Source organism: Balaenoptera acutorostrata, chromosome 16, assembly GCF_949987535.1.
Source record: "Balaenoptera acutorostrata chromosome 16, mBalAcu1.1, whole genome shotgun sequence".
Taxonomy (NCBI): domain Eukaryota; kingdom Metazoa; phylum Chordata; class Mammalia; order Artiodactyla; family Balaenopteridae; genus Balaenoptera; species Balaenoptera acutorostrata.
The window spans coordinates 35,146,586-35,170,572 of record NC_080079.1 but is presented as its reverse complement, the minus strand read 5'-3'; the positions used below and the strand labels follow the sequence as shown (position 1 = coordinate 35,170,572).

Below are 23,987 nucleotides of genomic sequence, written 5' to 3'. Positions count from 1 at the left end.
GTAAACTCTGAACACCTGGTTACATGTAGATAAATCTGAAAATACCTGCATTTCCCTCTACTTTGAGATTAGTAAAAATACTGACACTCTATTCATAATCAAAGTGTTAGATGTTTATTGTCAGCTTATGTGTTGTTCAGAAATGTGTTTAAAGATCCCAAGTATGAGAAAAGGTTAAGCTCTATTTATTTATTTATTTGGCCACACCTTGAGGCTTGCGGGATCTTAGTTCCCCAACCAGGGATTGAACCCGCACCCTTGGCAGTGAAAGCACAGAGTCCCAAGCACTGAACTGTCAGGGAATTCCCTCTATTTACATTTTATTAATATGATCCAACTAAGTTCTGTAAAATGTTTCAGCTCTATTAACTGATAATATTTTTGGACTTCTTGACCCACTAGATTTTCAGCATTATTTTGTCTTCTAGTAGTGTTATCAGTTAAGAAGCAACTATGTATATCTGTCAAAGTGGTTCTCAAACACAATGTGACATTTTGGTGTATTTGGTTAGTTTTGAGGTACATGGAAAGTAACTTGTTACTTATAGTTAAAATAAGAAAGTTTGCTAATTATTTACTTTTAAAAAAAATGCCTGTAATATTATTATCCTTTTAATATCACTTCCACGAATCTCCTGTATGTGAGAGAGATGGAGTTAAAGATCTCTTGTCAGGAATTTTTATAATTCTCACCTATGGGAAAATACTTTATATCAGTATAGAAAAAAAGTTTAACTGTTATAATTTCAGTCTTTTCCTTCCCCACACCTTTCTTACAGGAACTTTGCCAGTTAATCAATCTTTGGAAGGAGAGATTCTGTGCTTTGGAGGAAAAGTGTGAAAACATGTGGAAACCACTTAGCAGTGTTCAAGAAAATACAGAGCAGTAAGATGTTTTAAAATTCTTTTTAATATATCTTTTCTGAATAAGTTACAGTCTTTATAATCTCCACTTTCCCCCAAATACTTCAGTGTGTATCCTAAAAACATAAGCTACTGTCTTATATAATAATTATTTTATTTAAAAAAAATTTTTTTTTTAAATTTATTTATTTATTTATTTATTTATTTATTTATGGCTGTGTTGGGTCCTCGCGAGGGCTTCCTCCAGTTGCGGCAAGCGGGGGCCACTCTTCATCGCGGTGCGCGGGCCTCTCACTATCGCGGCCTCTCTTGTTGCGGAGCACAAGCTCCATATGCGCAGGCTCAGTAATTGTGGCTCACGGGCCTAGTTGCTCCGCGGCATGTGGGATCTTCCCAGACCAGGGCTCGAACCTGTGTGCCCTGCATTGGCAGGCAGATTCTCAACCACTGCGCCACCAGGGAAGCCCTTTTTTATTTTTTAACTTTTTTGGAGTATAGTTGATTTACAATGTTGTGTTAGCTTCAGGTGTACAGCAAAGTGAATCACTTATATATATGCATGTATCTATTCTTTTTTAGATTCTTTTCCCATGCAGATTATTACAGAATATTGAGTAGAGTTCCCTGTACTATATAGTAGGTCCTTATTAGTTATCTATTACAACAGTTATTTTAAATTAGAAAATTAATATTGAGAACTACTATTATCTAATATACAGACCTAATTCAAATTTTGCCAATTCTCTCACTAATGTTCTTTATAAGAAAAGAAAAAGATTTTCCTCCTGGTCCAGGATTTAATTCAGGATCACACACTGCATTTAATTGTCATGTCTCTTGAGTCTCCTTTAATCTGGAGCAGTTCCTTAGTTTTTGTCTTTTATAGCCTTTTCTTTTTCGAAGAGCATAGAATATTTATTTAGTACAATGTCCCTCAGTTGGGGTTGGCTTTCATGATTAGTTGCAGTTGTCAAGAAAACCACAAAGGTGGTATGTTCTTAGTGCATCTCAGATATCAAGAGGTTTAACTTTGATAATTTGGTTGTAATGTTGTCCTCTAGATTTCCTTTGCAATTGATAAAGAACATAAGGGGAGATACTTTGAAACTGTATAAGTATCCCGTTCCTCTTAGAATCTATTGATATGTATTTCTGAAACGATTATGATAGTGGTTGTCAAATGATCTTTTTTTCTAATCCCATCATTCCTTCAACATTTGTTAGTTGGCATTCTACTGAGAGGAAGAATTTTCCCTTTGTCCTGCCATTTATTCTTTTTTTTAAAAATAAATTTATTTATTTTTGACAGCGTTGGGTCTTTGTTGCTGCATGCAGGCTTTCTCTAGTTGCAGCAAGAGGGGGCTACTCTTCCTTGCAGTGCGTGGGCTTCTCATCGTGGTGGCTTCTCTTGTTGCGGAGCACAGGCTCCAGGTGCGCTCGCTTCAGTAGTTGTGGCACACGGGCTCAGTAGCTACAGCTCGCGGGCTCTAGAGCGCAGGCTCAGTAGCTGTGGTGCATGGGCTTAGTTGCTCCACGGCATGTGGGATCTTCCCAGATCAGGGCTCGAACTGTGTCCCCTGCATTGGCAGGCGGATTCTCAACAACTGCACCAGCAGAGAAGTCCCCTGCCATTTATTCTTATTCATTTATTTATGTTAGCATGTACTCATGGATTCTTTTATCCTCTGGGTATAGTCCACTATTATTTATTCTGATGTTCAAATTATCCCAGTTTTGACTAGTAAGAGCCTCTTCAACTTGTCTCCTGTGTCCTTTTGATATGATCTGTCCTTTTTGAGCATTTTCTTACTTTCTGATATAGCAAGATATTCCAGGTATCTTGTACTTTCTCAGCCCTAGCTCTGAAATCATATTAATATAAACCAAGATCTGGGCACTAGATATTCTTTTTTTTTAATTTGTGTCATGCTTTATTTATTTATTTATTTATTTTATTTATTTATGGCTGTGTTGGGTCTTCGTTTTTGTGCGAGGGCTTTCTCTAGTTGTGGCAAGTGGGGGCCACTCTTCATCGCGGTGCGTGGGCCTCTCACTATCGCGGCCTCTCTTGTTGCAGAGCACAGGCTCCAGACGCGCAGGCTCAGTAATTGTGGCTCACGGGCCCAGCTGCTCCACGGCATGTGGGATCTTCCCAGACTAGGGCTCGAACTCGTGTCCCCTGCACTGGCAGGCAGATTCTCAACCACTGCGCCACCAGGGAAGCCCACTAGGTGTTCTTATTGCTACTGGGGTGTCATTTCTTCTAAGGCTCCCCAGGTGGACATAGCTAGAAATACATGTGTGAATGTGTATATATATGTGCACTTAAATATCTTTCTATTCTGTATTTGTACTCCCTTTTCAGACAGAAACCTTGCTCTCATCCACAATATATCTACCTATTTGCTCAATTTTAGAATACACATTAAGTAATTTCACAATTTCTAACCCATATCCATGATGAAATATATACTTACTAATTAGAGTAGGGTTTGGCAAACTATGGCTGCTGGGCCGGATGCCTGCTACTTCAAGTAATTTTATTGGACACAGTCATGTTGTTTTACTCAGTCTGCCTATTTGTTTATGTGTTGCCTTTAGCTATCTTTGACTGCCTTTGCACTGCAAAGGTTACATCAAAGACTATATACCTGTAAACCTAAAATATTTGCTATCTGGATTTCTAAGAAAAAGTTTTTAAGAAAAGCTGATTCCTGCACTAGTGTTTAGTGTTGCTTTATAGCCTCATTGCTTGCCAGTCTCACATCCTTATCATATATTCCAATCAGCTTTATGTTTTCTTTTAGAAGTTTTATAGTTTTATGTAAGATTTAAATCCATGATCTATTTTTAATTTTTTGTATAAGGTATGGGGTTTGTCAAGATTCAGTTTTTTGCCTATAGATATTCTAAACTCATGAGGATCAGGGTATTCTGATATTTACCCCTATTTTTGCCCATTAAATTGTTCCTTCCTGAAGTTCCAAACAGGTCTGCTGGCCACAAATGCTATTTTCCTTTGTCTGAGAATATCTTGATTTTCCTTTCATTCCTGAAAAATATTTTCACTGGCTATAGAATTCCGGGTTGACAGGTCTTTTCTTTCAGCACCTGGAATATGTTATTTCATTTCCTTTTGGTCTCCATGAGATGAGAAATACATCATTTGAATCCATGTATTCAAATGATTGTTCACCTATAGGCAATTTCTCTGTAGCTGCCTTCAAGATTTTTTCTTTGTCCTTAGTTTTTAGAAGTTTGATTATATTGTGTCTTCTTATGTATTTCTTTGAGTTAATCCAATTTGGGTTTGCTCAGCTTCTTGAATCTGTAGACTTATGCCTTTCACCAAACTTGGAAATTTTCATCCATTCTTTCTTTTCTTTTTTTTTTTTTAAACCAAGAATTGTTTGTCTGTTTGTTTGTTTTTTGGTGGCACTGCTTGGCTTCTGGGTTCTTAGTTCCCTAACCAGGGATTTAACCCAGGCCACAGCGGTGAAAGCACTGAGTCCTAACCACTGGACTACCAGGGAATTCCCTTCATTATTTCTTTGAACATTTTTTCAGCCTTATATTTTTCTCCTCTGCTTCTAGAACTATGATGACACAAATGTTAGATCTTTTATTATGGTCCCATAGGTCTCTTAGGCTATAGATACTAGTCTATTTTCTCTTCGTTGATTGATTGAATAAATCCTGTAATCTGTCTTTGTCTTTATGTCCACTGACCCTTCCTTTGTCATCTCTAACCTACTGTTGAACCCATTCAGTGAAGTGTTTTATTTCAGTTACCACGTTTTTCAGTTTTATAATTTTCATTTGCTTCTTTTTTTTAAATTCTCTTCTATTTCTTTGTTAAGATTCTCTCTTTTTTTTTTTCTAGATGTGTTTTCTTTTTTTTTTGGCTGCACCTCGCAGCCTGTGGGATCTTAGTTCCCCAACCACGGATTGAACCCAGGCCCTTGGCAGTGAGAGCATGGAGTCTTAACTGCTGGACCACCAGGGAATTTCCTTTAGATGTGGTGTGTTTTTTTTTTGAATTTTTATTTTATTTATTTTTTCATACAGCAGGTTCTTATTAGTCATCAGTTTTATACACATCAGTGTATACATGTCAATCCCAATCGCCCAATTCATCACACCACCATCCCCAACCCCCCACGGCTTTCCCCCCTTGGTGTCCATACGTTTGTTCTCTACATCTGTGTCTCAACTTCTGCCCTGCAAACCGGTTCATCTGTACCATTTTTCTAGCTTCCACATACATGCATTAATATACGGTATTTGTTTTTCTCTTTCTGACTTACTACACTCTGTATGACAGTCTCTAGATCCATCCACATCTCAACAAATGACCCAATTTCGTTCCTTTCTATGGCTGAGTAATATTCCATTGTATATATGTACCACAACTTCTTTATCCATTCGTCTGTCGATGGGCATTTAGGTTACTTCCATGAACTGGCTATTGTAAATAGTGCTGCAATGAACATTGGGGTGCATGTGTCTTTTTGAATTATGGTTTCCTCTGGGTATATGCCCAGTAGTTGGATTGCTGGGTCATATGGTAATTCTATTTTTAGTTTTTTAAGGAACCTCCATACTGTTCTCCATAGTGGCTGTATCCATTTACATTCCCACCAACAGTGCAAGAGGCTTCCCTTTTCTCCACACCCTCTCCAGCATTTGTTGTTTGTAGATTTTCTGATGATGCCCATTCTAACTGGGGTGAGGTGATACCTCATTGTAGTTTTGATTTGCATTTCTCTAATAATTAGTGATGTTGAGCAGCTTTTCATGTGCTTCTTGGCCATCTGTATGTCTTCTTTGGAGAAATGTCTATTTAGGTCTTCTGCCCATTTTTGGATTGGGTTGTTTGTTTCTTTAATATTGAGCTGCATGAGCTGTTTATATATTTTGGAGATTAATCCTTTGTCCGTTGATTTGTTTGCAAATATTTTCTCCCATTCTGAGGGTTGTCTTTTCATCTTGTTTATGGTTTCCTTTGCTGTGCAAAAGCTTTGAAGTTTTATTAGGTCTCATTTGTTTATTTTTGTTTTTATTTCCATTACTCTAGGAGGTGGATCAAAAAAGATCTTGCTGTGATTTATGTCAAAGAGTGTTCTTCCTATGTTTTCCTCTAAGAGTTTTATGGTGTCCAGTCTTACATTTAGGTCTTTAATCCATTTTGAGTTTATTTTTGTGTATGGTGTTAGGGAGTGTTCTAATTTCATTCTTTTACATGTAGCTGTCTAGTTTTCCCAGCACCACTTATTGAAGTGGCTGTCTTTTCTCCATTGCGTATTCTTGCCTACTTTATCAAAGATAAGGTGACCATATGTGCGTGGGTTTATCTCTGGGATTTCTATCCTGTTCCATTGGTCTATATTTCTGTTTTTGTGCCAGTACCACACTGTCTTCATTACTGTAGCTTTGTAATATAGTCAGAAGTCAGGGAGCCTGATTCCTCCAGCTCCGTTTTTCTTTCTGAAGATTGCTTTGGGTATTTGGGGTCTTTTGTGTTTCCATACAAATTGTGAAATTTTTTGTTCTAGTTCTGTGAAAAATGCCAGTGGTAGTTTGATAGGGATTGCATTGACTCTGTAGATTGCTTTGGGTAGTAGAGTCATTTTCACAATGTTGATTCTTCCAATCCAAGAACATGGTATATCTCTCCATCTGTTGGTATCATCTTTAATTTCTTTCATCAGTGTCTTACAGTTTTCTACATACAGGTTTTTTTGTCTCCTTAGGTAGGTTTATTCCTAGGTATTTTATTCTTTTTGTTGCAGTGGTAAATGGGAGTGTTTCCTTAATTTCTCTTTCATATTTTTCATCATTAGTGTATAGGAATGCAAGAGATTTCTGTGCATTAATTTTGTATCCTGGAACTTTACCAGATTCATTGATTAGCTCTACTAGTGTTCTGGTGGCATCTGTAGGATTCTCTATGTATAGTATCATGTCATCTGCAAACAGTGACAGTTTTACTTCTTCTTTTCCAATTTGTATTCCTTTTATTTCTTTTTCTTCTCTGATTGCCGTGGCTAGGGCTTCCAAAACTATGTTAAGTGAGAGTGGACATCCTTGCCTTGTTCCTGATCTTAGAGGAAATGCTTTCAGTTTTTCACCATTGAGAATGATGTTTGCTGTGGTTTTGTTGTATATGACCTTTATTATGTTGAGGTAGGTTCCCTGTATGCCCACTTTCTGGAGAGTTTTTATCATAAATGGGTGTTGAATTTTGTCAAAAGCTTTTTTTGCATCTATCAAGATGATCATATGGTTTTTATTCTTCAATTAATATGGTGTACCACATTGATTGGTTTGTGTATATTGAAGAATCCTTGCATCCCTGGGATAAATCCCACTTGATCATGGTGTATGATCCTTTTAATGTGTTGTTGGATTCTGTTTGCTAGGATTTTGTTGAGGATTTTTGCATCTATATTCATCAGTAATATTGGTCTGTAATTTTCTTTTTCTGTAGTATATTTGTCTGGTTTTGGTATCAGGGTGATGGTGGCCTCATAGAATGAGTTTGGGAGTGTTCCTTCCCCTGCAATTTTTTGGAAGAGTTTGAGAAGGATGGGTGTTATCTCTTCTCTAAGTGTTTGATAGAATTCACCTGTGAAGCCATCTGGTCCTGGACTTTTCTTTGTTGGAAGATTTTTAATCACAGTTTCAATTTCATTTCTTGTGATTTGTCTGTTCCTATTATCTATTTCTTCCTGGTTCAGTCTTGGAAGGTTATACCTTTCTAAGAATTTGTCCATTTCTTCCAGGTTGTCCATTTTATTGGCATAGAGTTGCTTGTAGTAGTCTCTTAGGATGCTTTGTATTTCTGTGGTGTCTGTTGTAACTTCTCCTTTTTCATTTCTAATTTTATTGATTTGAGTCCTCTCCCTCTTTTTCTTGATGAGTCTGGCTAATGGTTTATCAATTTTGTTTATCTTCTCAAAGAACCAGCTTTTAGTTTTATTGATCTTTGCTATTGTTTTCTTTGTTTCTATTTCATTTATTTCTGCTCTGATCTTTATGATTTCTTTCCTTCTGCTAACTTTGGGTTTTGTTTGTTCTTCTTTCTCTAGTTCTGGTCTATTGTGTCATTTAAAGCTTCTGTTTCCTTATTTATTTTCATTTTGGATGATCCGTCCATTGGTGTAAGTGAGGTGTTAAAGTCCCCCACTATTATTGTGTTACTGTCGATTTCCTCTTTTAGAGCTGTTACCAGTTGCCTTATGTATTGAGGTGCTCCTATGTTGGGTGCATTTATAATTATAATTGTTATATCTTCTTCTTGGATTGATCCCTTGATCATTATGTAGTGTCCTTCCTTGTCTCCTGTAACATTCTTTATTTTAAAGTCTATTTTATCTGATATGAGTATTGCTACTCCAGCTTTCTTTGATTTCTATTTGCATGGAATATCTTTTTCCATCCCCTCACTTTCAGTCTGTATGTGTCCCAAGGTCTGAAGTGGGTCTCTTGTAGACAGCATATATGTGGGTCTTGTTTTTATATCCATTCAGCCAGTCTGTGTGTTTTGGTTGGAGCATTTAATCCATTCACATTTAAGGTAATTATAGATATGTATGTTCCTATGACCATTTTCTTAATTGTTTTGGGTTTGTTTTTGTAGGTCCTTTTCTTCTCTTGTGTGTCCCACTTAGAGAAGTTCCTTTAGCACTTGTTGTAGAGCTGGTTTGGTGGTGCTGAATTCTCTTAGCTTTTCCTTGTCTGTAAAGCTTTTGATTTCTCCATCGAATCTGAATGAGATCCTTGCTAGGTAGAGTAATCTTGGTTGTAGGTTCTTCCCTTTCATCACTTTAACTATATCATGCCACTCCCTTCTGGCTTGTAGAGTTTCTGCTGAGAAATCAGCTGTTAACCTTATGGGAGTTCCCTTGTATGTTATTTGTCGTTTTTCCCTTGCTGCTTTCAATAATTTTTCTTTGTCTTTAATTTTTGCCACTTTGATTACTATGTGCCTCGGTGTGTTTCTCCTTGGGTTTATCCTGTATGGGACTCTCTGCGCTTCCTGGACTTGGGTGGCTATTTCCTTTCCCATGTTAGGGAAGTTTTCGACTATAATCTCTTCAAATATTTTCTCTGGTCCTTTCTCTCTCTCTTCTCCTTCTGGGACCCCTATAATGCGAATGTTGTTGCATTTAATGTTGTCCCAGAGGTCTCTTAGGCTGTCTTCATTTCTTTTCATTAGTTTTTCTTTATTCTGTTCCTCAGCAGCGAATTCCACCATTCTGTCTTCCAGGTCACTTATCCGTTCTTCTGCCTCAGTTATTCTGCTATTGATTCCTTCTAGTGTAGTTTTCATTTCAGTTATTGTATTGTTTATCTCAGTTTGTTTAATTCTTTAGGTCTTTAATTCTTCTAGGTCTTTGTTAAACATTTCTTTCATCTTCTCCATCTTTGCCTCCATTCTTTTTCTGAGGTCCTGGATCATCTTTACTATCATTATTCTGAATTCTTTTTCTGGAAGGTTGCTTATCTCCACTTCATTTAGTTGTTTTTCTGGGGTTTTATCTTGTTCCTTCATCTGGTACATAGCCCTCTGCCTTTTCATCTTGTCTATGTTTCTGTGAATGTGGTTTTTGTTCCACAGGCTGCAGGATTGTAGTTCTTCTTGCTTCTGCTGTCTGCCCTCTGGTTGATGAGGCTATCTAAGAGGCTTGTGCAAGTTTGCTGATGGGAGGGACTGGTGGTGGGTAGAGCTGACTGTTGCTCTGGTGGGCAGAGCTCAGTAAAACTTTAATCCGCTTGACTGTTGATGGGTGGGGCTGGGTTCCCTGCCTGTTGGTTGTTTGGCCTGAGGCAACCCAGCACTGGAGCCTACCTGGGCTCTTTGGTGGGGCTAATGACAGACTCTGGGAGGGCTCACGCCAAGGAGTGCTTCCCAGAACTTCCACTGTTAGTGTCCTTGTCCCGACTGTGAGCCACAGCCACCCCCTGCCTCTGCAGGAGACCCTCCAACACTAGCAGGTGGGTCTGGTTCAATCTCCGCTGGAGTCACTGCTCCTTCCCCTGGGTCCCAATGCGCACACTACTTTGTGTGTGCCCTCCAAGAGTGGAGTCTCCGTTTCCCCCAGTTCTGTCGAAGTCCTGCAATCAAATCCCACTAGCCTTCAAAGTCTGATTCTCTAGGTATTCCTCCTCCCGTTGCTGGAACCCCAGGTTGGGAAGCCTGACGTGGGGCTCACAACCTTCGTTCCAGTGGGTGGACTTCTGTGGTATAAGTGTTCTCCAGTCTGTGAGTCACCCACCCAGCAGTTATGGGATTTGATTTTACTGTGATTGCACCCCTCCTACCGTCTCATTGTGGCTTCTCCTTTGTCTTTGGATGTGGGGTATCTTTTTTGGTGAGTTCCAGTGTCTTCCTGTCGATGATTGTCCAGCAGCTAGCTGTGATTTTGGTGTTCTCACAAGAGGGAGTGAAAGCATGTCCTTCTACTCTGCCATCTTGGTTCCTCCCCTTTAGATGTGTTTTAGTTGCTCATTGAAACATTTTTATGATGGCTACTTAAAATCCTTGCCAAATTGTTCCAACATTTGAAGTATCTCAGTGTTGGTACCTGTTATCTTTTATTCATTCAAGTTGTGATTTTCCAGAGTGGTTTTTAATTGTATCTTGAACATTTTGACTATTATGTTAGGAGGTTCAGAATCCTATTTAAGTCTTCTTTTTTAAGTAGGCAGGTCCTGGGCCACTTTTTTGGGCTGTGGTTCCAATAACAATTTAATTTTCAGAACATTCGTAGTTTTATTCTGGCATGCTTCGTTCCTATGCTACACATATGTGAAAAATCTGTATTCTGCTTTTGATGGATGAAGTGTTCTAAACACATCAGTTAGGTCAAGTTAATTGGTAGTGCTGTTCATGTCACCTGTATCCTTACTGAGTTTCTGTTTACTTATTCTATCAATTACTAATAGAGGGGTGTTGAGATCTCCAGCTATAATTGTAGATTTCTCTATTTTTCTTCTCAGTTCTGTCAGTTTTTGCCTCATATAAGTGATGCTCTGTTGTTAGATGTATACACATTAGGGTTGATACATCTCTGATAATTGACCCTTTTATCATTATGTAATGTCCCTTTTTATCCTTGATAATTTTCCTTATTCTGAAGTCTACTTTGTCTGAAATTAATACAAAAACTTCAGTTTTCGGGCTTCCCAGGTGGCGCAGTGGTTGAGAATCTGCCTGCTAATGCAGGGGACACGGGTTCGAGCCCTGGCCTGGGAAGATCCCACATGCCGCAGAGCGGCTGGGCCCGTGAGCCACAACTGCTGAGCCTGCGCGTCTGGAGCCTGTGCTCCGCAACGAGAGAGGCCGCGACGGTGAGAGGCCCGCGCATCGCGATGAAGAGTGGCCCCCGCTTGCCACAACTGGAGAAAGCCCTCGCACAGAAACGAAGACCCAACACAGCCAAAATCAATCAATCAATCAATCAATCAAACATACGCATCTGATTCAAGATCGTCAATTAAAAAAAAAAAAAAAAAAAAAACTTCAGTTTTCCTTTGATTGCTATTTTCATAATATAGCTTTCTCCATTCCTTTACTTTTGGCATGAGTCTTTCTTTTTTTTTTTTTTTTTGGCTGTGTTGCTTCTTTGTTGCTGCACGCAGGCTTTCTCTAGTTGTGGTGCGCGGGCTTCTCATTGCGGTGGCTTCTCTTGTTGCGGAGCAGGGGCTCTAGGTGCAAGGGCTTCAGTAGTTTTGGCTTGTTGGATCTAGAGCACAGGCTCAGTAGTTGTGGTGCATGGGTTTAGTTGCTCTGTGGCATGTGGGATCTTCCCAGACCAGGGCTCAAACCCATGTCTCCTGCATTGGCAGGCCGATTCTTAACCACTGTGCCACCAGGGAAGTCCCTTGGTGTAAGTCTTTATATTTAAAGTGGATTTCTTGTAGACAACATATAATTGGGTCTTGATCTTTTATCAAATTTCACGATGTATGGCTTTTATTTGGTGTGTTTAGACCATTCTCATTTAAAGTATTGATATAGTTGGGTTAAAGTCTACCATTTTGTTTTCTGTTTGTTGCATCGTTTGTGCTTTGTTTCCTTTTTTCCTTTCCTAATTTAAGTTGAGCATTTTTATGTTTTCATTTTATCTCTCCCATTGACTTATCATTTATACTTTTAGAATTACTCTTTTAAACTGTTTTTTCTAGGATTAATAATATATATTTTAAAATAATTTTAATCTACCTTCAAGTAATTTGCTGTTTCATGTGTAATGAAAGGACCTTAACAGTATATTCCCAATTCCTCCTTCCTGTCTCTTATGCATTGTTTTCATGTATTTTACTTCTACATATGCTATATTTACCCAATACAGTGTTACTCTAATTATCTATTTTCTTTTTCAGTATGACTTCTAGAAATTTTTAAATTACATATGTGGCTCACATTATATTTCTACTGAATCATTCTGCTCTAGAATTCTGGCTATCGCCTATCCTACTACCTAACTCCTATCATCTGTTTTTCAATCCTGTTGTTGGTCTATTCATTATGTCATGTTTCCACTCTGAATTCTTCTTTCTAGATTCTGAATCTAGAAAGTGTTTCCCCACTTTTTATTCCTAGTGGGTTTTGATTCCTTGAGGGGATAGATTTGTGTTGATAGCCTCCAAGCTTACCACTTAATTTTCTTTTCCTTTTTCAATTATTTTCACTTAATTTTTAGTTGAACTTCGGTTTTCAGCACATTTGCTTCCTCATGTGATTTGCTCACATGGTATACCATCTAGTGGTAGTAGAGGGTAACCTTCATTCCCCAGAGTTTAACTCTGCTCCTGTGAGATGACTTTGAATGCTATTATAGGGAACTTTACTGAGAGAAGGAAGCCATCAATGAATTTTAAATGTATATTTTGATATTAGTTTTATATCAGGGTTATGTTACATTGTACTATGTGTGCTATATGTATAGTTTGTCTCACCCCAATATAATTTTCTTTTAATTGTTAGATAGCTTTATAGTTGACTTTGTTTTATAACATTTATAATTTTTTTAAAAAAATTATTTGTTTATATAACATTTTATTTATTTATTTATTTATTTATGGCTGTGTTGGGTCTTAATTTCTGTGCGAGGGCTTTCTCTAGTTGTGGCAAGTGGGGGCCACTCTTCATCGTGGTGAGCGGGCCTCTCATTATCGCGGCCTCTCTTGTTGCGGAGCACAGGCTCCAGACGTGCGGGCTCAGTAATTGTGGCTCACGGGCCCAGCTGCTCCGCGGCATGTGGGATCTTCCCAGACCAGGGCCCGAACCCGTGTCCCCTGCATTGGCAGGCAGATTCTCAACCACTGTGCCACCAGGGAAGCCCAACATTTATAATTTTTATGATTTATTTTGTATCATAGGCAAGGCAAAACTGCTTAAGAACAGAATAACTAACTGATTGTGGACAGTTTAGGGACTAAACTAGAGGCTAGAGGCTGTAGGAGGTGTCCTTAAGTAACATAATCTAGTAGGAGGAGTAAAACACATGGGCAGAGTTCATTTTAATAACCATATAGTTAATATTCTAAGAGGTGCAAAGTAAAGTGTCATATCTGGAAAAGGTTTTATAAGAAAAGAGATATTTTCAAAGGTCATTTAGTCGTAGATGTGATGCCAGTCTGCTGTGAAAAGACAATTAAGGGCTTGTGCTCTGGAATTAGACTGCTTAGGTTTGAATGTGCCATTTTTGAGCTGTGTGATCTTGGGCAAGTTATGTATCCTTTGAGTCTTAGTTTTTCAAGTTAACAGTGTTATTCTCTTTTCCTATAGGAAATCTAAAGATATAATCAGCAAAACAACTTCTCACAATGAAAAATTTGGTGCTGATTTTGATGACTTGTCAGCGGAACTCAGACATTTTAACCAGGAAGGTACAAAACTGGTTGAAGAGTCTGAGAAACACTGTGATAAACTCAGTAGCAACCTTGAAGTAATATCTCAAGGGACTGAACAGAGATGTGAGGCTCTGAACACAAGCACACTTTGTTTTTCTGAACAGTGGGTATCTTGCTTAAATAAAAGGGAAGAGGAACTTCAGAATTTATTGAAGGTAATAACTTTGTAACTGGAACCTCCTTTGAGGAGAATAGTGATAATCAGAAAATTAAATATTCTTGGCTAAGAATTGGTTTCAAAACACATGATATTTTAAAGTATAATTTTTTTTTTTTTTTTGGGCTGCATTGGGTCTTCGATGCTGCGCGCGGGCTTTCTCTAGTTGCAGCGAGCAGGGGCTACTCTTCATTGTGTTGCGCAGGCTTCTCATTGTGGTGGCATCTCTTGTTGCAGGGCGCGGGCTTCAGTAGTTGTGGCTCGCGGGTTCTAGAGCGCAGGCTCAGTAGTTGTGGCGCAAGGGCTTAGTTGCTCCACGACATGTGGGATCTTCCCGGCCCAGGGCTCAAACCCGTGTCCCCCGCATTGGCAGGCGGATTCTTAACCACTGCGCCACCAGGGAAGCCCTTAAAATATAATTAATGACTTACAATTTTAAGTGTAACAGTTGGTATGCTTATATATGATCTTGTTTCACATATATGTTTCCTAGATCTTCAAATTATTTAACATTTATCTGATCTGTCCTATATCTATCTGTGGTTTTTGACTTGTTAGTTCCTTCAGTTAAGAGCACACTGTCTTTTGATATATAATACTTTTCACTTATGTATGCTTTTTACTTTTCTCCAGGTACATTCAAACCTGTTATTGCTTTAATTATTTAGGATATTGTTCTGGTTACTCAGAAGATATCTGATAGATTTGTGAGTTTGCTTGAACTTAACACTTGCATGAGCCCTTTGTGGCTTGGTTTTTCTTCTGTGCAATAAAAGGATTTTACTAATATTCTCAGGAATTAGGTAAAAGAACTTAAGTACTTTAAGCTATATAAGCTATTTTCACTAAAAGGAACCATGACTAGTAGAGAAATAGGTAATTTCAGGTTTGGCGCAGGAAGTGTACCAGATGAGCCTACAGATCTTGTCATACCAGAATGTAAGGAAGCTGTTAAGGATTAGTGGGGCTGTGTCAAAAAGACTTAGGAGCCAACTTGATGACACTTCCCTGTTTAAAGGTGGTACAATTTGAGCATCAGAAAGAGTAATTGCTACAATAGATTAAGATACGTCAAATATGTTAAAATTGATGAATTCATAAAAATTTCATTAGTCTCCTTTGGATCACGCTAGGGAAGCAAGAAATGATTCTGAGAAGTGGTAAATAAAGGGAAACAGTTGAGCATCCATCTGTCTTTCCTGAAAGAACTCTATTTTGGTTCAGCAGGGTAATGGATGAAGAAAACTGTTTCAAAGAAGAATCCCAGCTAATAAAATGCAGAAGAAATGACAGAATTAGGATATCACAATTTTGTAACCCTTAGTGAAATAATCCTTGTGGACATTAATGACTGCTTACACCATTTGATTAAAAGCTGAAGGAGATCTTTATAATTAAGAGGGTGACCACACTCTAACACACGGATTAATCTTTTTTTTTGGCTGTGCCATGTGGCTTGTGGGATTTTAGTTCCCCGATCAGGGATTGAACCCAGGGCCTCGGTAGTGAAAGCGTGGAGTCCTATAACCACTGGACCACCAGGGAGTTCCCCACACTGATTAATCCTAACGTGAGAGACACGACCAGGCATTATGTGCTTTCAGTACCACCTATGAAATATGCTTGCCAAAAAGTTAAAACCTGATTTAGATCAAGGCTTTAGGTTTAACTAATTTGTAGAAAATACAGAGGACAGATGAACATGTAAAAATAACAGCTTAGAGGTGCAATCGAAAAAATCCAGAAATTGAGATATTCAGTAGAGCACAAAAACCTGGTTTCTTCAATGAAAATTTTTTTCAAGGAGAAAAGTATGAGGAAGGATAACTTATATCAAGAGAGAGTTAAGACTAGAGGGCCTTAAGACCCGGTTTTCCTGGGATAGTCCTTGTTTATATCTATTGCACTGGGGTTATTATTATTAATGGCCCTTTTTACTCTGAGAATATCTCAGTTTGGATGATAAATTATGTAGTCAGTTAAGACATATCAGCCAAATATAATGATGAATTCTGATTCAAACAAAACAAGTCTGAAAAACAGACAATTGGTGAAATTTGAACACTGACTAGACATTTGATATAAAGAAATCAATGTTAAATTTTTTAGACGTGAGAGTGGTCTTAAGAAGCTCTTAACTCTTAGAGAAGTATGCTGAAGTAAATGGATGAAATGATATAGGATTTGCTTCAAAATAATCCTGGTGGAGAGCAGGAGTAAGTGGCCAATCTTGTTTGATCTATATCCCATGTAGTAATAAATGTTGAGGCTGGGAGTGAATATAAGGGGGTTATTATTATTATTTCTACTTTTGCAGTTTCTAAAACTTTTATTATGGAAAATTTCAAGGTAAGGAGAAGTTAAATATTGCATAAAGCACCGACAACTTTGATTTTAATAATGAAGTCTCATTTGCATCATTTACAGGTTGTACAACAAGGTTGTGAGGCTTCAAGTTCAGAGATTACTGAAAAATTAATTGGACATAAAGCAGCTAATGAGAACCAGCATAACATTCTTCTTGGTCAGATAACTGTTGATGAAGAAGAATTAATGACACAAAGTCAAGAACTTAATAAAACTGTAAAAATTGGTTTGACTAAGCTTAATTGCTTTCTGCAACAGGATCTGAAACTGGATATCCCAACAGGTACTTTAAAAGGGAAATGGAATTGTTAAATTTTTTGAAGTTGAATTCAACTGTATACAGTGCTAGATGTTCAGAAAAACCAGGTCCTGCCATTGCCTGATAGGAATTTACCATCTCACTCTGATCAACTCAAATATGGAAAAATTAGAACACCAAAATAGCTTTGATCAAGCATTAAATGATGCACATGACATATACTCCTAGACACTTGGGCATCATAATTCAGTAAAAGTATACAAACATTCAGGGAACTGGCTTTGGTTAAGAGAGCACATTTTAAAAGCAAATAAAAAGAAAACCAACCATCTATCTAGCACTGTTTATAAAAGGACATTTTAATACCAAAAATAGTGGAGGAATGTAATTAAATAAATCTAGTTTAATGCAGAGCTTACCACATTGCGCATTTTCTTATGTGTACCTCTCATTTTGTCATGACTGTTAGATTGGCATTTAGGAATTACCGTTTTGGGAGGTCAGAGATGGCAAGGATCAGTGTAGGCTATAATGATTCAGTTACGCCTTCATGAAAGAAGGTGTAACAAACTGTTTCACACAGGATGCGTAATTGAGTTATTCATTAGATTGTGGTAGGGGTTGCACACCCTGTAAGTTTAGTAAAAATTACTGAGTGAATTTTGTGGTGTGTAAATTACACTTTAAAGCTTTTTTTTTTTTTTTAGCAATTATAAAAGAGGATGGCACTAAAGGATATCAATTTATTTTTTCCCCAAGATTCTTGATATTTATTGTCCACTTTTCAATGAAATAAGGAATATAAACATTAAGTGAAAAAGCAAGTGCCTGTGTAAATTATGAGAGCATGAGTTATTATAAAGAAAGGTAACTGGTTAATATTTAGCTGCCACCAAATGTAGTGAAATGATTATCCCCGTCAAACTGATCATGCTGCCATTCCTCAGAACACTCTGAATCCTTTCAGAGCCTACAATACATCTTCTATACATGCTCAGAGATGGAAAATTTCATGTTTTGGTGTAGGTGGAATCTTGAAAATGGTTGAGTCTATTTAAGATCAGTTGTCAAGTTAGGAAATATTTTAAGCAACATATGCCTGACAGATAGCAAGACTGATTCTCATATGTGGCAATGGTTCTATTTTTGGAAGACAAAGACTTATTGAGAGGTATAAGTTCTAGCATTAAAAAAAATACCTCACTCATATCCCACACTTCAATTTTTACCACTTATATTATGTCCACTAAAGGTACGACACCACAGAGGAAAAATTATTTATACCCATCAACACTGGTGAGAACCCAGCCACGTGAACAGCTCCTTGATCAGTTGAAAAGGAAACAGCCTGAGCTGTTAATGACGCTAAACTGTTCAGAAAACAACAAAGAAGAGACCAGTCAGGTAAAATTTATTTTAGGCATCATAATTTTAGAACTCTCCCATGAACTCTTTTTTTAAAAAAAAAAAAAAGTTATTTATTTATTTAGGTTGTGCCAGGTCTTAGCTGCAGCAGGCAGCCTCCTTAGTTGCGGCTCATGGGCTCCTTAGTTGCGGCATGCATGTGGGATCTAGTTCCCTGACCAGGGGTTAAACCCGGGCCCCCTGTATTGGGAGCGTGGAGTCTTATCCACTGCACCACTAGGGAAGTCCCTCCCATAAACTCTTGATGTCATCATCTTCACGAGAAGAATTTTATTCTTTGCCCTTCAGTCCTACCCAGTCTCATTAAGGATAGTTGACTGCTAAGCCTGTTTGTTTTAATTGGGCCATTTTTTATGATTAGACTCATAGATAATTATAATAGACAATGTTTATGTTGTGTTTATTATGTGCCCGACGCTGTTCTAAACACTTTACATATATATTTACTCAGTTAATTGTCTCAATAACTCTATAAGGTGAATGCTAGTACTATCCCCATTTTAACAGGTGAGGAAACTAAGAATTACCTTGTCCTAAGTCACAAGGATGGAGCTGGAATTAGAACCTAGCTCCACAACATGTGCCCTTAACTATAGTAATTATAGAAAAGTTGGGAAATTGGAAAGTAACAAAGAAGATAAAAAATAAACTGTAATCTCTTTATTCTGAGATTACCATATTTAACATTTTATTATAAGTACTTCTCTATATGAAAACATAATAGGAATTATTTTCATTACTTTGTAGACTTCCTACTGATTTTGTTGAGGTTTAACTTTTATGTAATGGACATTGTGTTATTTTCAAAGAAGAAAACTGCCTTTACTTGTGTGAAGGTTTTTAAGCCCTGGGACTTAATCACTTATCAGCTTCTTATTTTAGGACTTGGATGAAGAAAAGGCGGTTCTGGTGCACACTGTTGAAGAACCTCTAAGTCAAGAGCCATCTGTAGACACTAGTTTGGATTGTTCATCAAGTGGTGGGGTTCCATTTTTCCAGGTACCTCATTATATCCTATCAGATAACCCTTCCACATCTGATGTAAGTCAGTCATTTGCGATTCAGTATAAAGGCATTACTCTTGGTGGGTGGAATAGAAAAAATATTTTAGTCATTCCTTTGGGATGGCTTGTTAACTTTTCTGATTTAAATTATTTACACAAGTATGATAATCGATTAGGGATTTTTTGGTAGGATAAATAAAGGCAAAATATGACTTAATCCCATCCTTAGCTGGTAATCTTCTGCTGTTATATTTATCCCTTTTCTGCTTCCTACATACTCAGAGTGATACTAAAAACAGTCATTTCTCTCTTCCCTTCACCTTTGACATGGAAGTCCTGGAGCCTGTCTCTGTCTATGATCAGACTTTGAAGGCTAAGAAGTTTAAAAGATTGAGAGACCGAATGCCTCTCTGTTAAATGACTGATTCTCCAACTTGAGGCTTTTCTCCTATTCACTATTCCCCCACGTAGCCTCCTGCCTTGATCTTGTGTGTTTAAATCCCATGCCCTCTCCTATCACTTTTTCCATCACTGCTGGGAGTATGGCACTGTAAACTATCTACATCTTTCCCTCTAATTTGAAGTCATGAGCCTAGACAGTCTGTGAGGTAAGGATTTCCTTACTTACATAGGACATTGATGTCTACATTTTATAGTTGAAGTGCTGCTTCTGATATGTATATGCTTGTACCTGTCTTTAATAGACCTGCAGGTCTTTCCACCAAGATCTAAAGATTCTCCATCCCTGATTTAAGCTGTTAAAACTTCTAGCTCAGATTTTATTAAATTCCTCTCTGTCTGCATCAAGGCAGTTTTATCTCCAAAGTCTTCCTACCTTTTGCTTCATTCTTTACTATTAGAAAACTCTAGATATATTTCTTTCTATTTATCGACCCTCTCTTCTATCTTATAAAGTTAAGAAAAGGGGGAAAGTTAAGAGAAGAGAACGTTAGTGACTACTTAATCCCTGTTTGGAAATCCTTTTGTTATTAAAGTTTATGATGTTTTGAAGGCCAGGCTTAGTGGTTCAGCTATGGCAAAGAAGTTCCTATAGTACCAGAAAAGACTTGGGATTGGATTTTAGACCTTTAGCTGAAGTACAGAAATTATTTTTACTCTGATAGCAGTCTGATATGGGGAAATTTTCTGGGTTAAAAACTTTAAAGTTGGTTTATGATTTGTCTAAGAATTGTTGAGTGGGTCTACAATGAAAGTCGTCAGTTACTTAAAGCCTCTCTAAAGGCAAGTACAAGGATTCCAATGAAATATTTCCAAATGAGAAATATAAGTTTTTTAAAAGATAAGATACAATTTAAATAAAAAGTGTCTTGAGGTAGCCTGTATATCAGATTCTGTGCTTAAAATAGCCTGTATATCAGATTCTGTGCTTAAAATAGAATTGCCTTTTTTTTTTTTTTTTGCCCGCACTGCACCTCTTGTAGGATCTTAGTTCCCTGACCAGGGATTGAACCCAGGCCCTCAAGAGTGAAAGCACAGACTCCTAACCACTGGACCACCAGAGAATTCCCAGAATTGCCATTTTTGTACAATAACAAATCTTTGTTTCCCTAGAGCAAGATTTCTAGCAGCCACACTATTGACATTTTGAGCTGGATAATTCTTTGTTGTGGTGACCTGTCCTATGTGTTATGTTTAGCAGCTTCCCTGGCTTTTGTCCACTAGAAGCCAGTAGCAACCCCCTAGTTTTAACAACCAAAAATGTCTCCAGACAGTACCACATGTCCCCTTGAGTGCAAAATCTCCCTACTGAGAACCATTGCCCTACAGTAAAATCTGTAATTATTCCTTGGAAAATCATACAGAAAATTAATATTTCTTTCACCCCCCTCTTGGTGATAAAATGAAGAAGGCATTCATTTCTACTTGCCAGATTGTTGGCTCAAATTTGTGCTGAGTGTTTTCTAAAGTTTTCCACACCTAATTTCTTGCCTATAAATCAGAGAACTGTGAAAATAGAATATGATTAATATGTATCAGATGTTACTTTATATTGACTTAATTTTCCCCCTTAAATCCACAGCATAAAAAATCACATGGAAAAGATAAAGAAAACAGAGGCATTAATCCGCTGGAGAGGTCTAAAGTAGAAGAAACTACAGAGCAATCTGTTATGAAGAGCAGATTACCTCTACGAGCCCAGAACAATTTTTAGTTAACTTGAGGACAGGTAATTTTACTTTCTAAGAAAAATGAAAAATAAAACCTGTAACCCCAGAACTTGAGCCTTGTGTATAGATTAAAAACGAGTAGAAAATATCAAGGCAGTACTGTAAATTAGTTGAATTTATTATCTACCCATTTTTTCTGTCATTGCTGTAGTTTACTGTATATTAAGTTGGGTTTCATTTGGGATTTGCATTGAGTAAATATGCATTTCTAGCTTTTGATATAAAATAGCTCTTTCATAACAAATGAAAAATATTTTTCTAGTATATTACTAAATAGCAGATATATAGAAGCTGCAGTGTTCTTTTAGGCTTGAACTTATATACGTAAATATCACCAGCGCATGGTTTTAGGAAGGACCATATCCTTTCTTTTCTTGGTATGATTGAATTATGTTTATATTTGCTTGCCTCCTTCCCTAGACTTTTTTGTTCTGCCTTCTCAGCAAACTTTCTCCCTTTTTTTGTCACCAAACCATTTGTAGAGCTACAAAATGGTATCCATTATTATTATGAGATAGCCAGAATTTTACCTAGAAATCTTTTACACTTTTCTGTGGTTATCTCTAAAATTGCTGTCAACAATAAACACAACCCAAGAAGTATCCCTTCCTTCAATATTTTAATTTGTTTCCCCCTAGATATGAAAGCATTTCATTCCTTTATGAGGCCTAACACATTAGTCCCCACAGAGTTCATAAAAAGCCATCTTCTCCAGAATATAGATTGCTATTATGAGAGAACTACCTGGAGTTCTGATTAATGGCTATGTGACCCTATTTTGAAGCCTGTATCTTGTGCAAAAGCTCAAAGTGTTTAAGCGCTTTTTGAAGCTATTAATTATGACTATCATTTATATTCTTTTGTTTACCTGGTGAAACTTGTTGTTCTTTGTATATAATAAAATATGTGTGTATATATTTTTCGCTATTGAAATCTTAACCCTTATTAGAAGGGCCCTGACAATTTTAATCTGGCAGCCAAATTTCTGGAAGTTGGGATGTTTGAGCATGAAGAACCAGAGCACTTAGAAGGAATATATGTGAAGAATAAATTTTGTGCACACATCAAGTTTAAGTGTATAAATTCAGATTTGATTCTGATAGCTAAGTAAAACCAAACCCTGTTGGAGAATTAGAAAATGTGCTACTTCAAGGAACTAAGTTTGCCTTGCAGAGTGCTAATTATCTTAATAAAAATGATCATATAATTTCTCTGCAAAATCAGATGTCAACATAAGCTATGGATAATATCTAAAAAAATAAGCTACCCTCAGTAAATCCATGATTAATAAATTTGGTTTCTACATTAACTTATTTGTCTCATTATTTCTTATTTGGCAATGGGTATGTTTACAGAGTTAAGCCAGTTATATTAAAATTCCTAAAATAAAACTTCTACAGAAGTACCAGCAAGGAAGAAGGGCCTTGATAAACATCCCGGCTTTCAGTTGCACTTGAAGGGGCTATGATTTAGTGTAAGATTAATGAGAAACAGATTGGGCCTCACAGGGCCTGAAGTCCAGCTTTAAGTCATCTCATTCCCTAAATTTTAAAGTTATCTAGGAATGCTAATGCAACTGGTTGAAGTGCCTGACAGAAGCAAAAATAAATCTGGAGAATTTTAACATCCAGAGCCTTAAATTAGCTCTGTAAATTTTAATATACAATGTCAAGGACTCAAAAAATAACCCTCAGCAAAAACAGAGTAGGTAGCTTCAATGACCCATTCCTCCTCAGAGGCAAAAACATTCAGAAGCAATTTTGTCAGAACTTGGAAGCAAATGTTGAATCAAGAACAAAGTGACTTAAAAACTAGGAAAGCTTTTTGGTGTTTTACTTGCCCTTGTTCCATTCCCCTTCCCAGCTATGTGGTGGTCTTGAAGACATGCAGAAGCCCATCGTTCTCAGAGTGAGACCCTGTTCCCTGGTCCTGAAGGAGCAGAGGAGATCTTAATCTCAGAAAGTTGTTTGTTGAAACCTGTCTAAGCCAACCTGAAGGACTGAAGCAAGGCACTTGCCTTTGTTTCATCTAACTCAGAACTCAGGGTGGAAAAATGGCAGGTATTTCTCAAAAATATTGTAAGGCAAATGAACAACCTGCTGCCACCTTTGGCAAAGGATTACAGTTGAGGTAAATAAAGGAGTGCCTAAAGCCTGAGAGGAAAAAATGGGAGAGAATTTCCTAGGGAAATTAGGCTACTCAGAAACAACAATGTATACTAGGGAACTGAGAAAGCCATCAGTTAGGCCAAGTTGCATGCTTAGAAAAGACCTGAGAAGACCTGAGTGTTCACTGCTGGCTGAACTCTAGGCTCAGCACAAGCAGGAAGTGAAGGCTAAGCAGATTTAAAATGACCTAGCTAAGCACTTAAAGGAGTGCTCCAACACAGCCAACCTACAAAGACTGGGAGGATTTTTTTTTTCCTTTTTTTTTCTTTTAATTCTTGTTTTATGTATTTATTTTTTGGCTACTAGCATTCAAGGAAATCTGTCAACACACTAGCTGAACACAAGCAAAAATATAGTCTTTAGAGACTACGTAAGTCAAAGAATTGAGACTTTACAAAAGAATAGTTTAGAAAAGTCACTAAATAAATTGCTACAGCCCACAGCAAGGAACAAAAACAAACCCCAAAGCATGAAGAATCTGATTTCCAAAGTTACCCTATTATAATATTCAAATGTTCAATTTTCAACAAAAACTAGGAATTATGCAAAGAAAGTATGGCTCATTCACAGAAGAAATGAACATAAACCATCCCTGAGGGAGCAGAAACTTTGGACTTTAAATCAACTGTC

General features: G+C 37.4%; 1 protein-coding gene across 4 annotated transcripts in view; it reads left to right on the top strand.

Annotated features, from left to right (window-relative positions):
• KIF11 (kinesin family member 11) overlaps positions 1-23,987 on the top strand; it is a 78,890-nt gene that overhangs the window by 35,392 nt on the left and 19,511 nt on the right. For 3 of the 4 annotated variants that reach the window (XM_057531340.1, XM_057531341.1, XM_057531342.1), the window contains exons 17-22: positions 780-886; positions 13,664-13,943; positions 16,373-16,595; positions 17,824-17,975; positions 18,879-18,995; positions 21,042-21,188. In XM_057531340.1, coding sequence (XP_057387323.1) covers positions 780-886; positions 13,664-13,943; positions 16,373-16,595; positions 17,824-17,975; positions 18,879-18,995; positions 21,042-21,173 — 1,011 coding nt within the window. In that variant the 3' untranslated portion in view covers positions 21,174-21,188. Of the gene's footprint in view, positions 1-779; positions 887-13,663; positions 13,944-16,372; positions 16,596-17,823; positions 17,976-18,878; positions 18,996-21,041; positions 22,499-23,987 lie in introns of those variants that run through there. The other variant, XM_007187491.2, reaches the window with a different exon arrangement.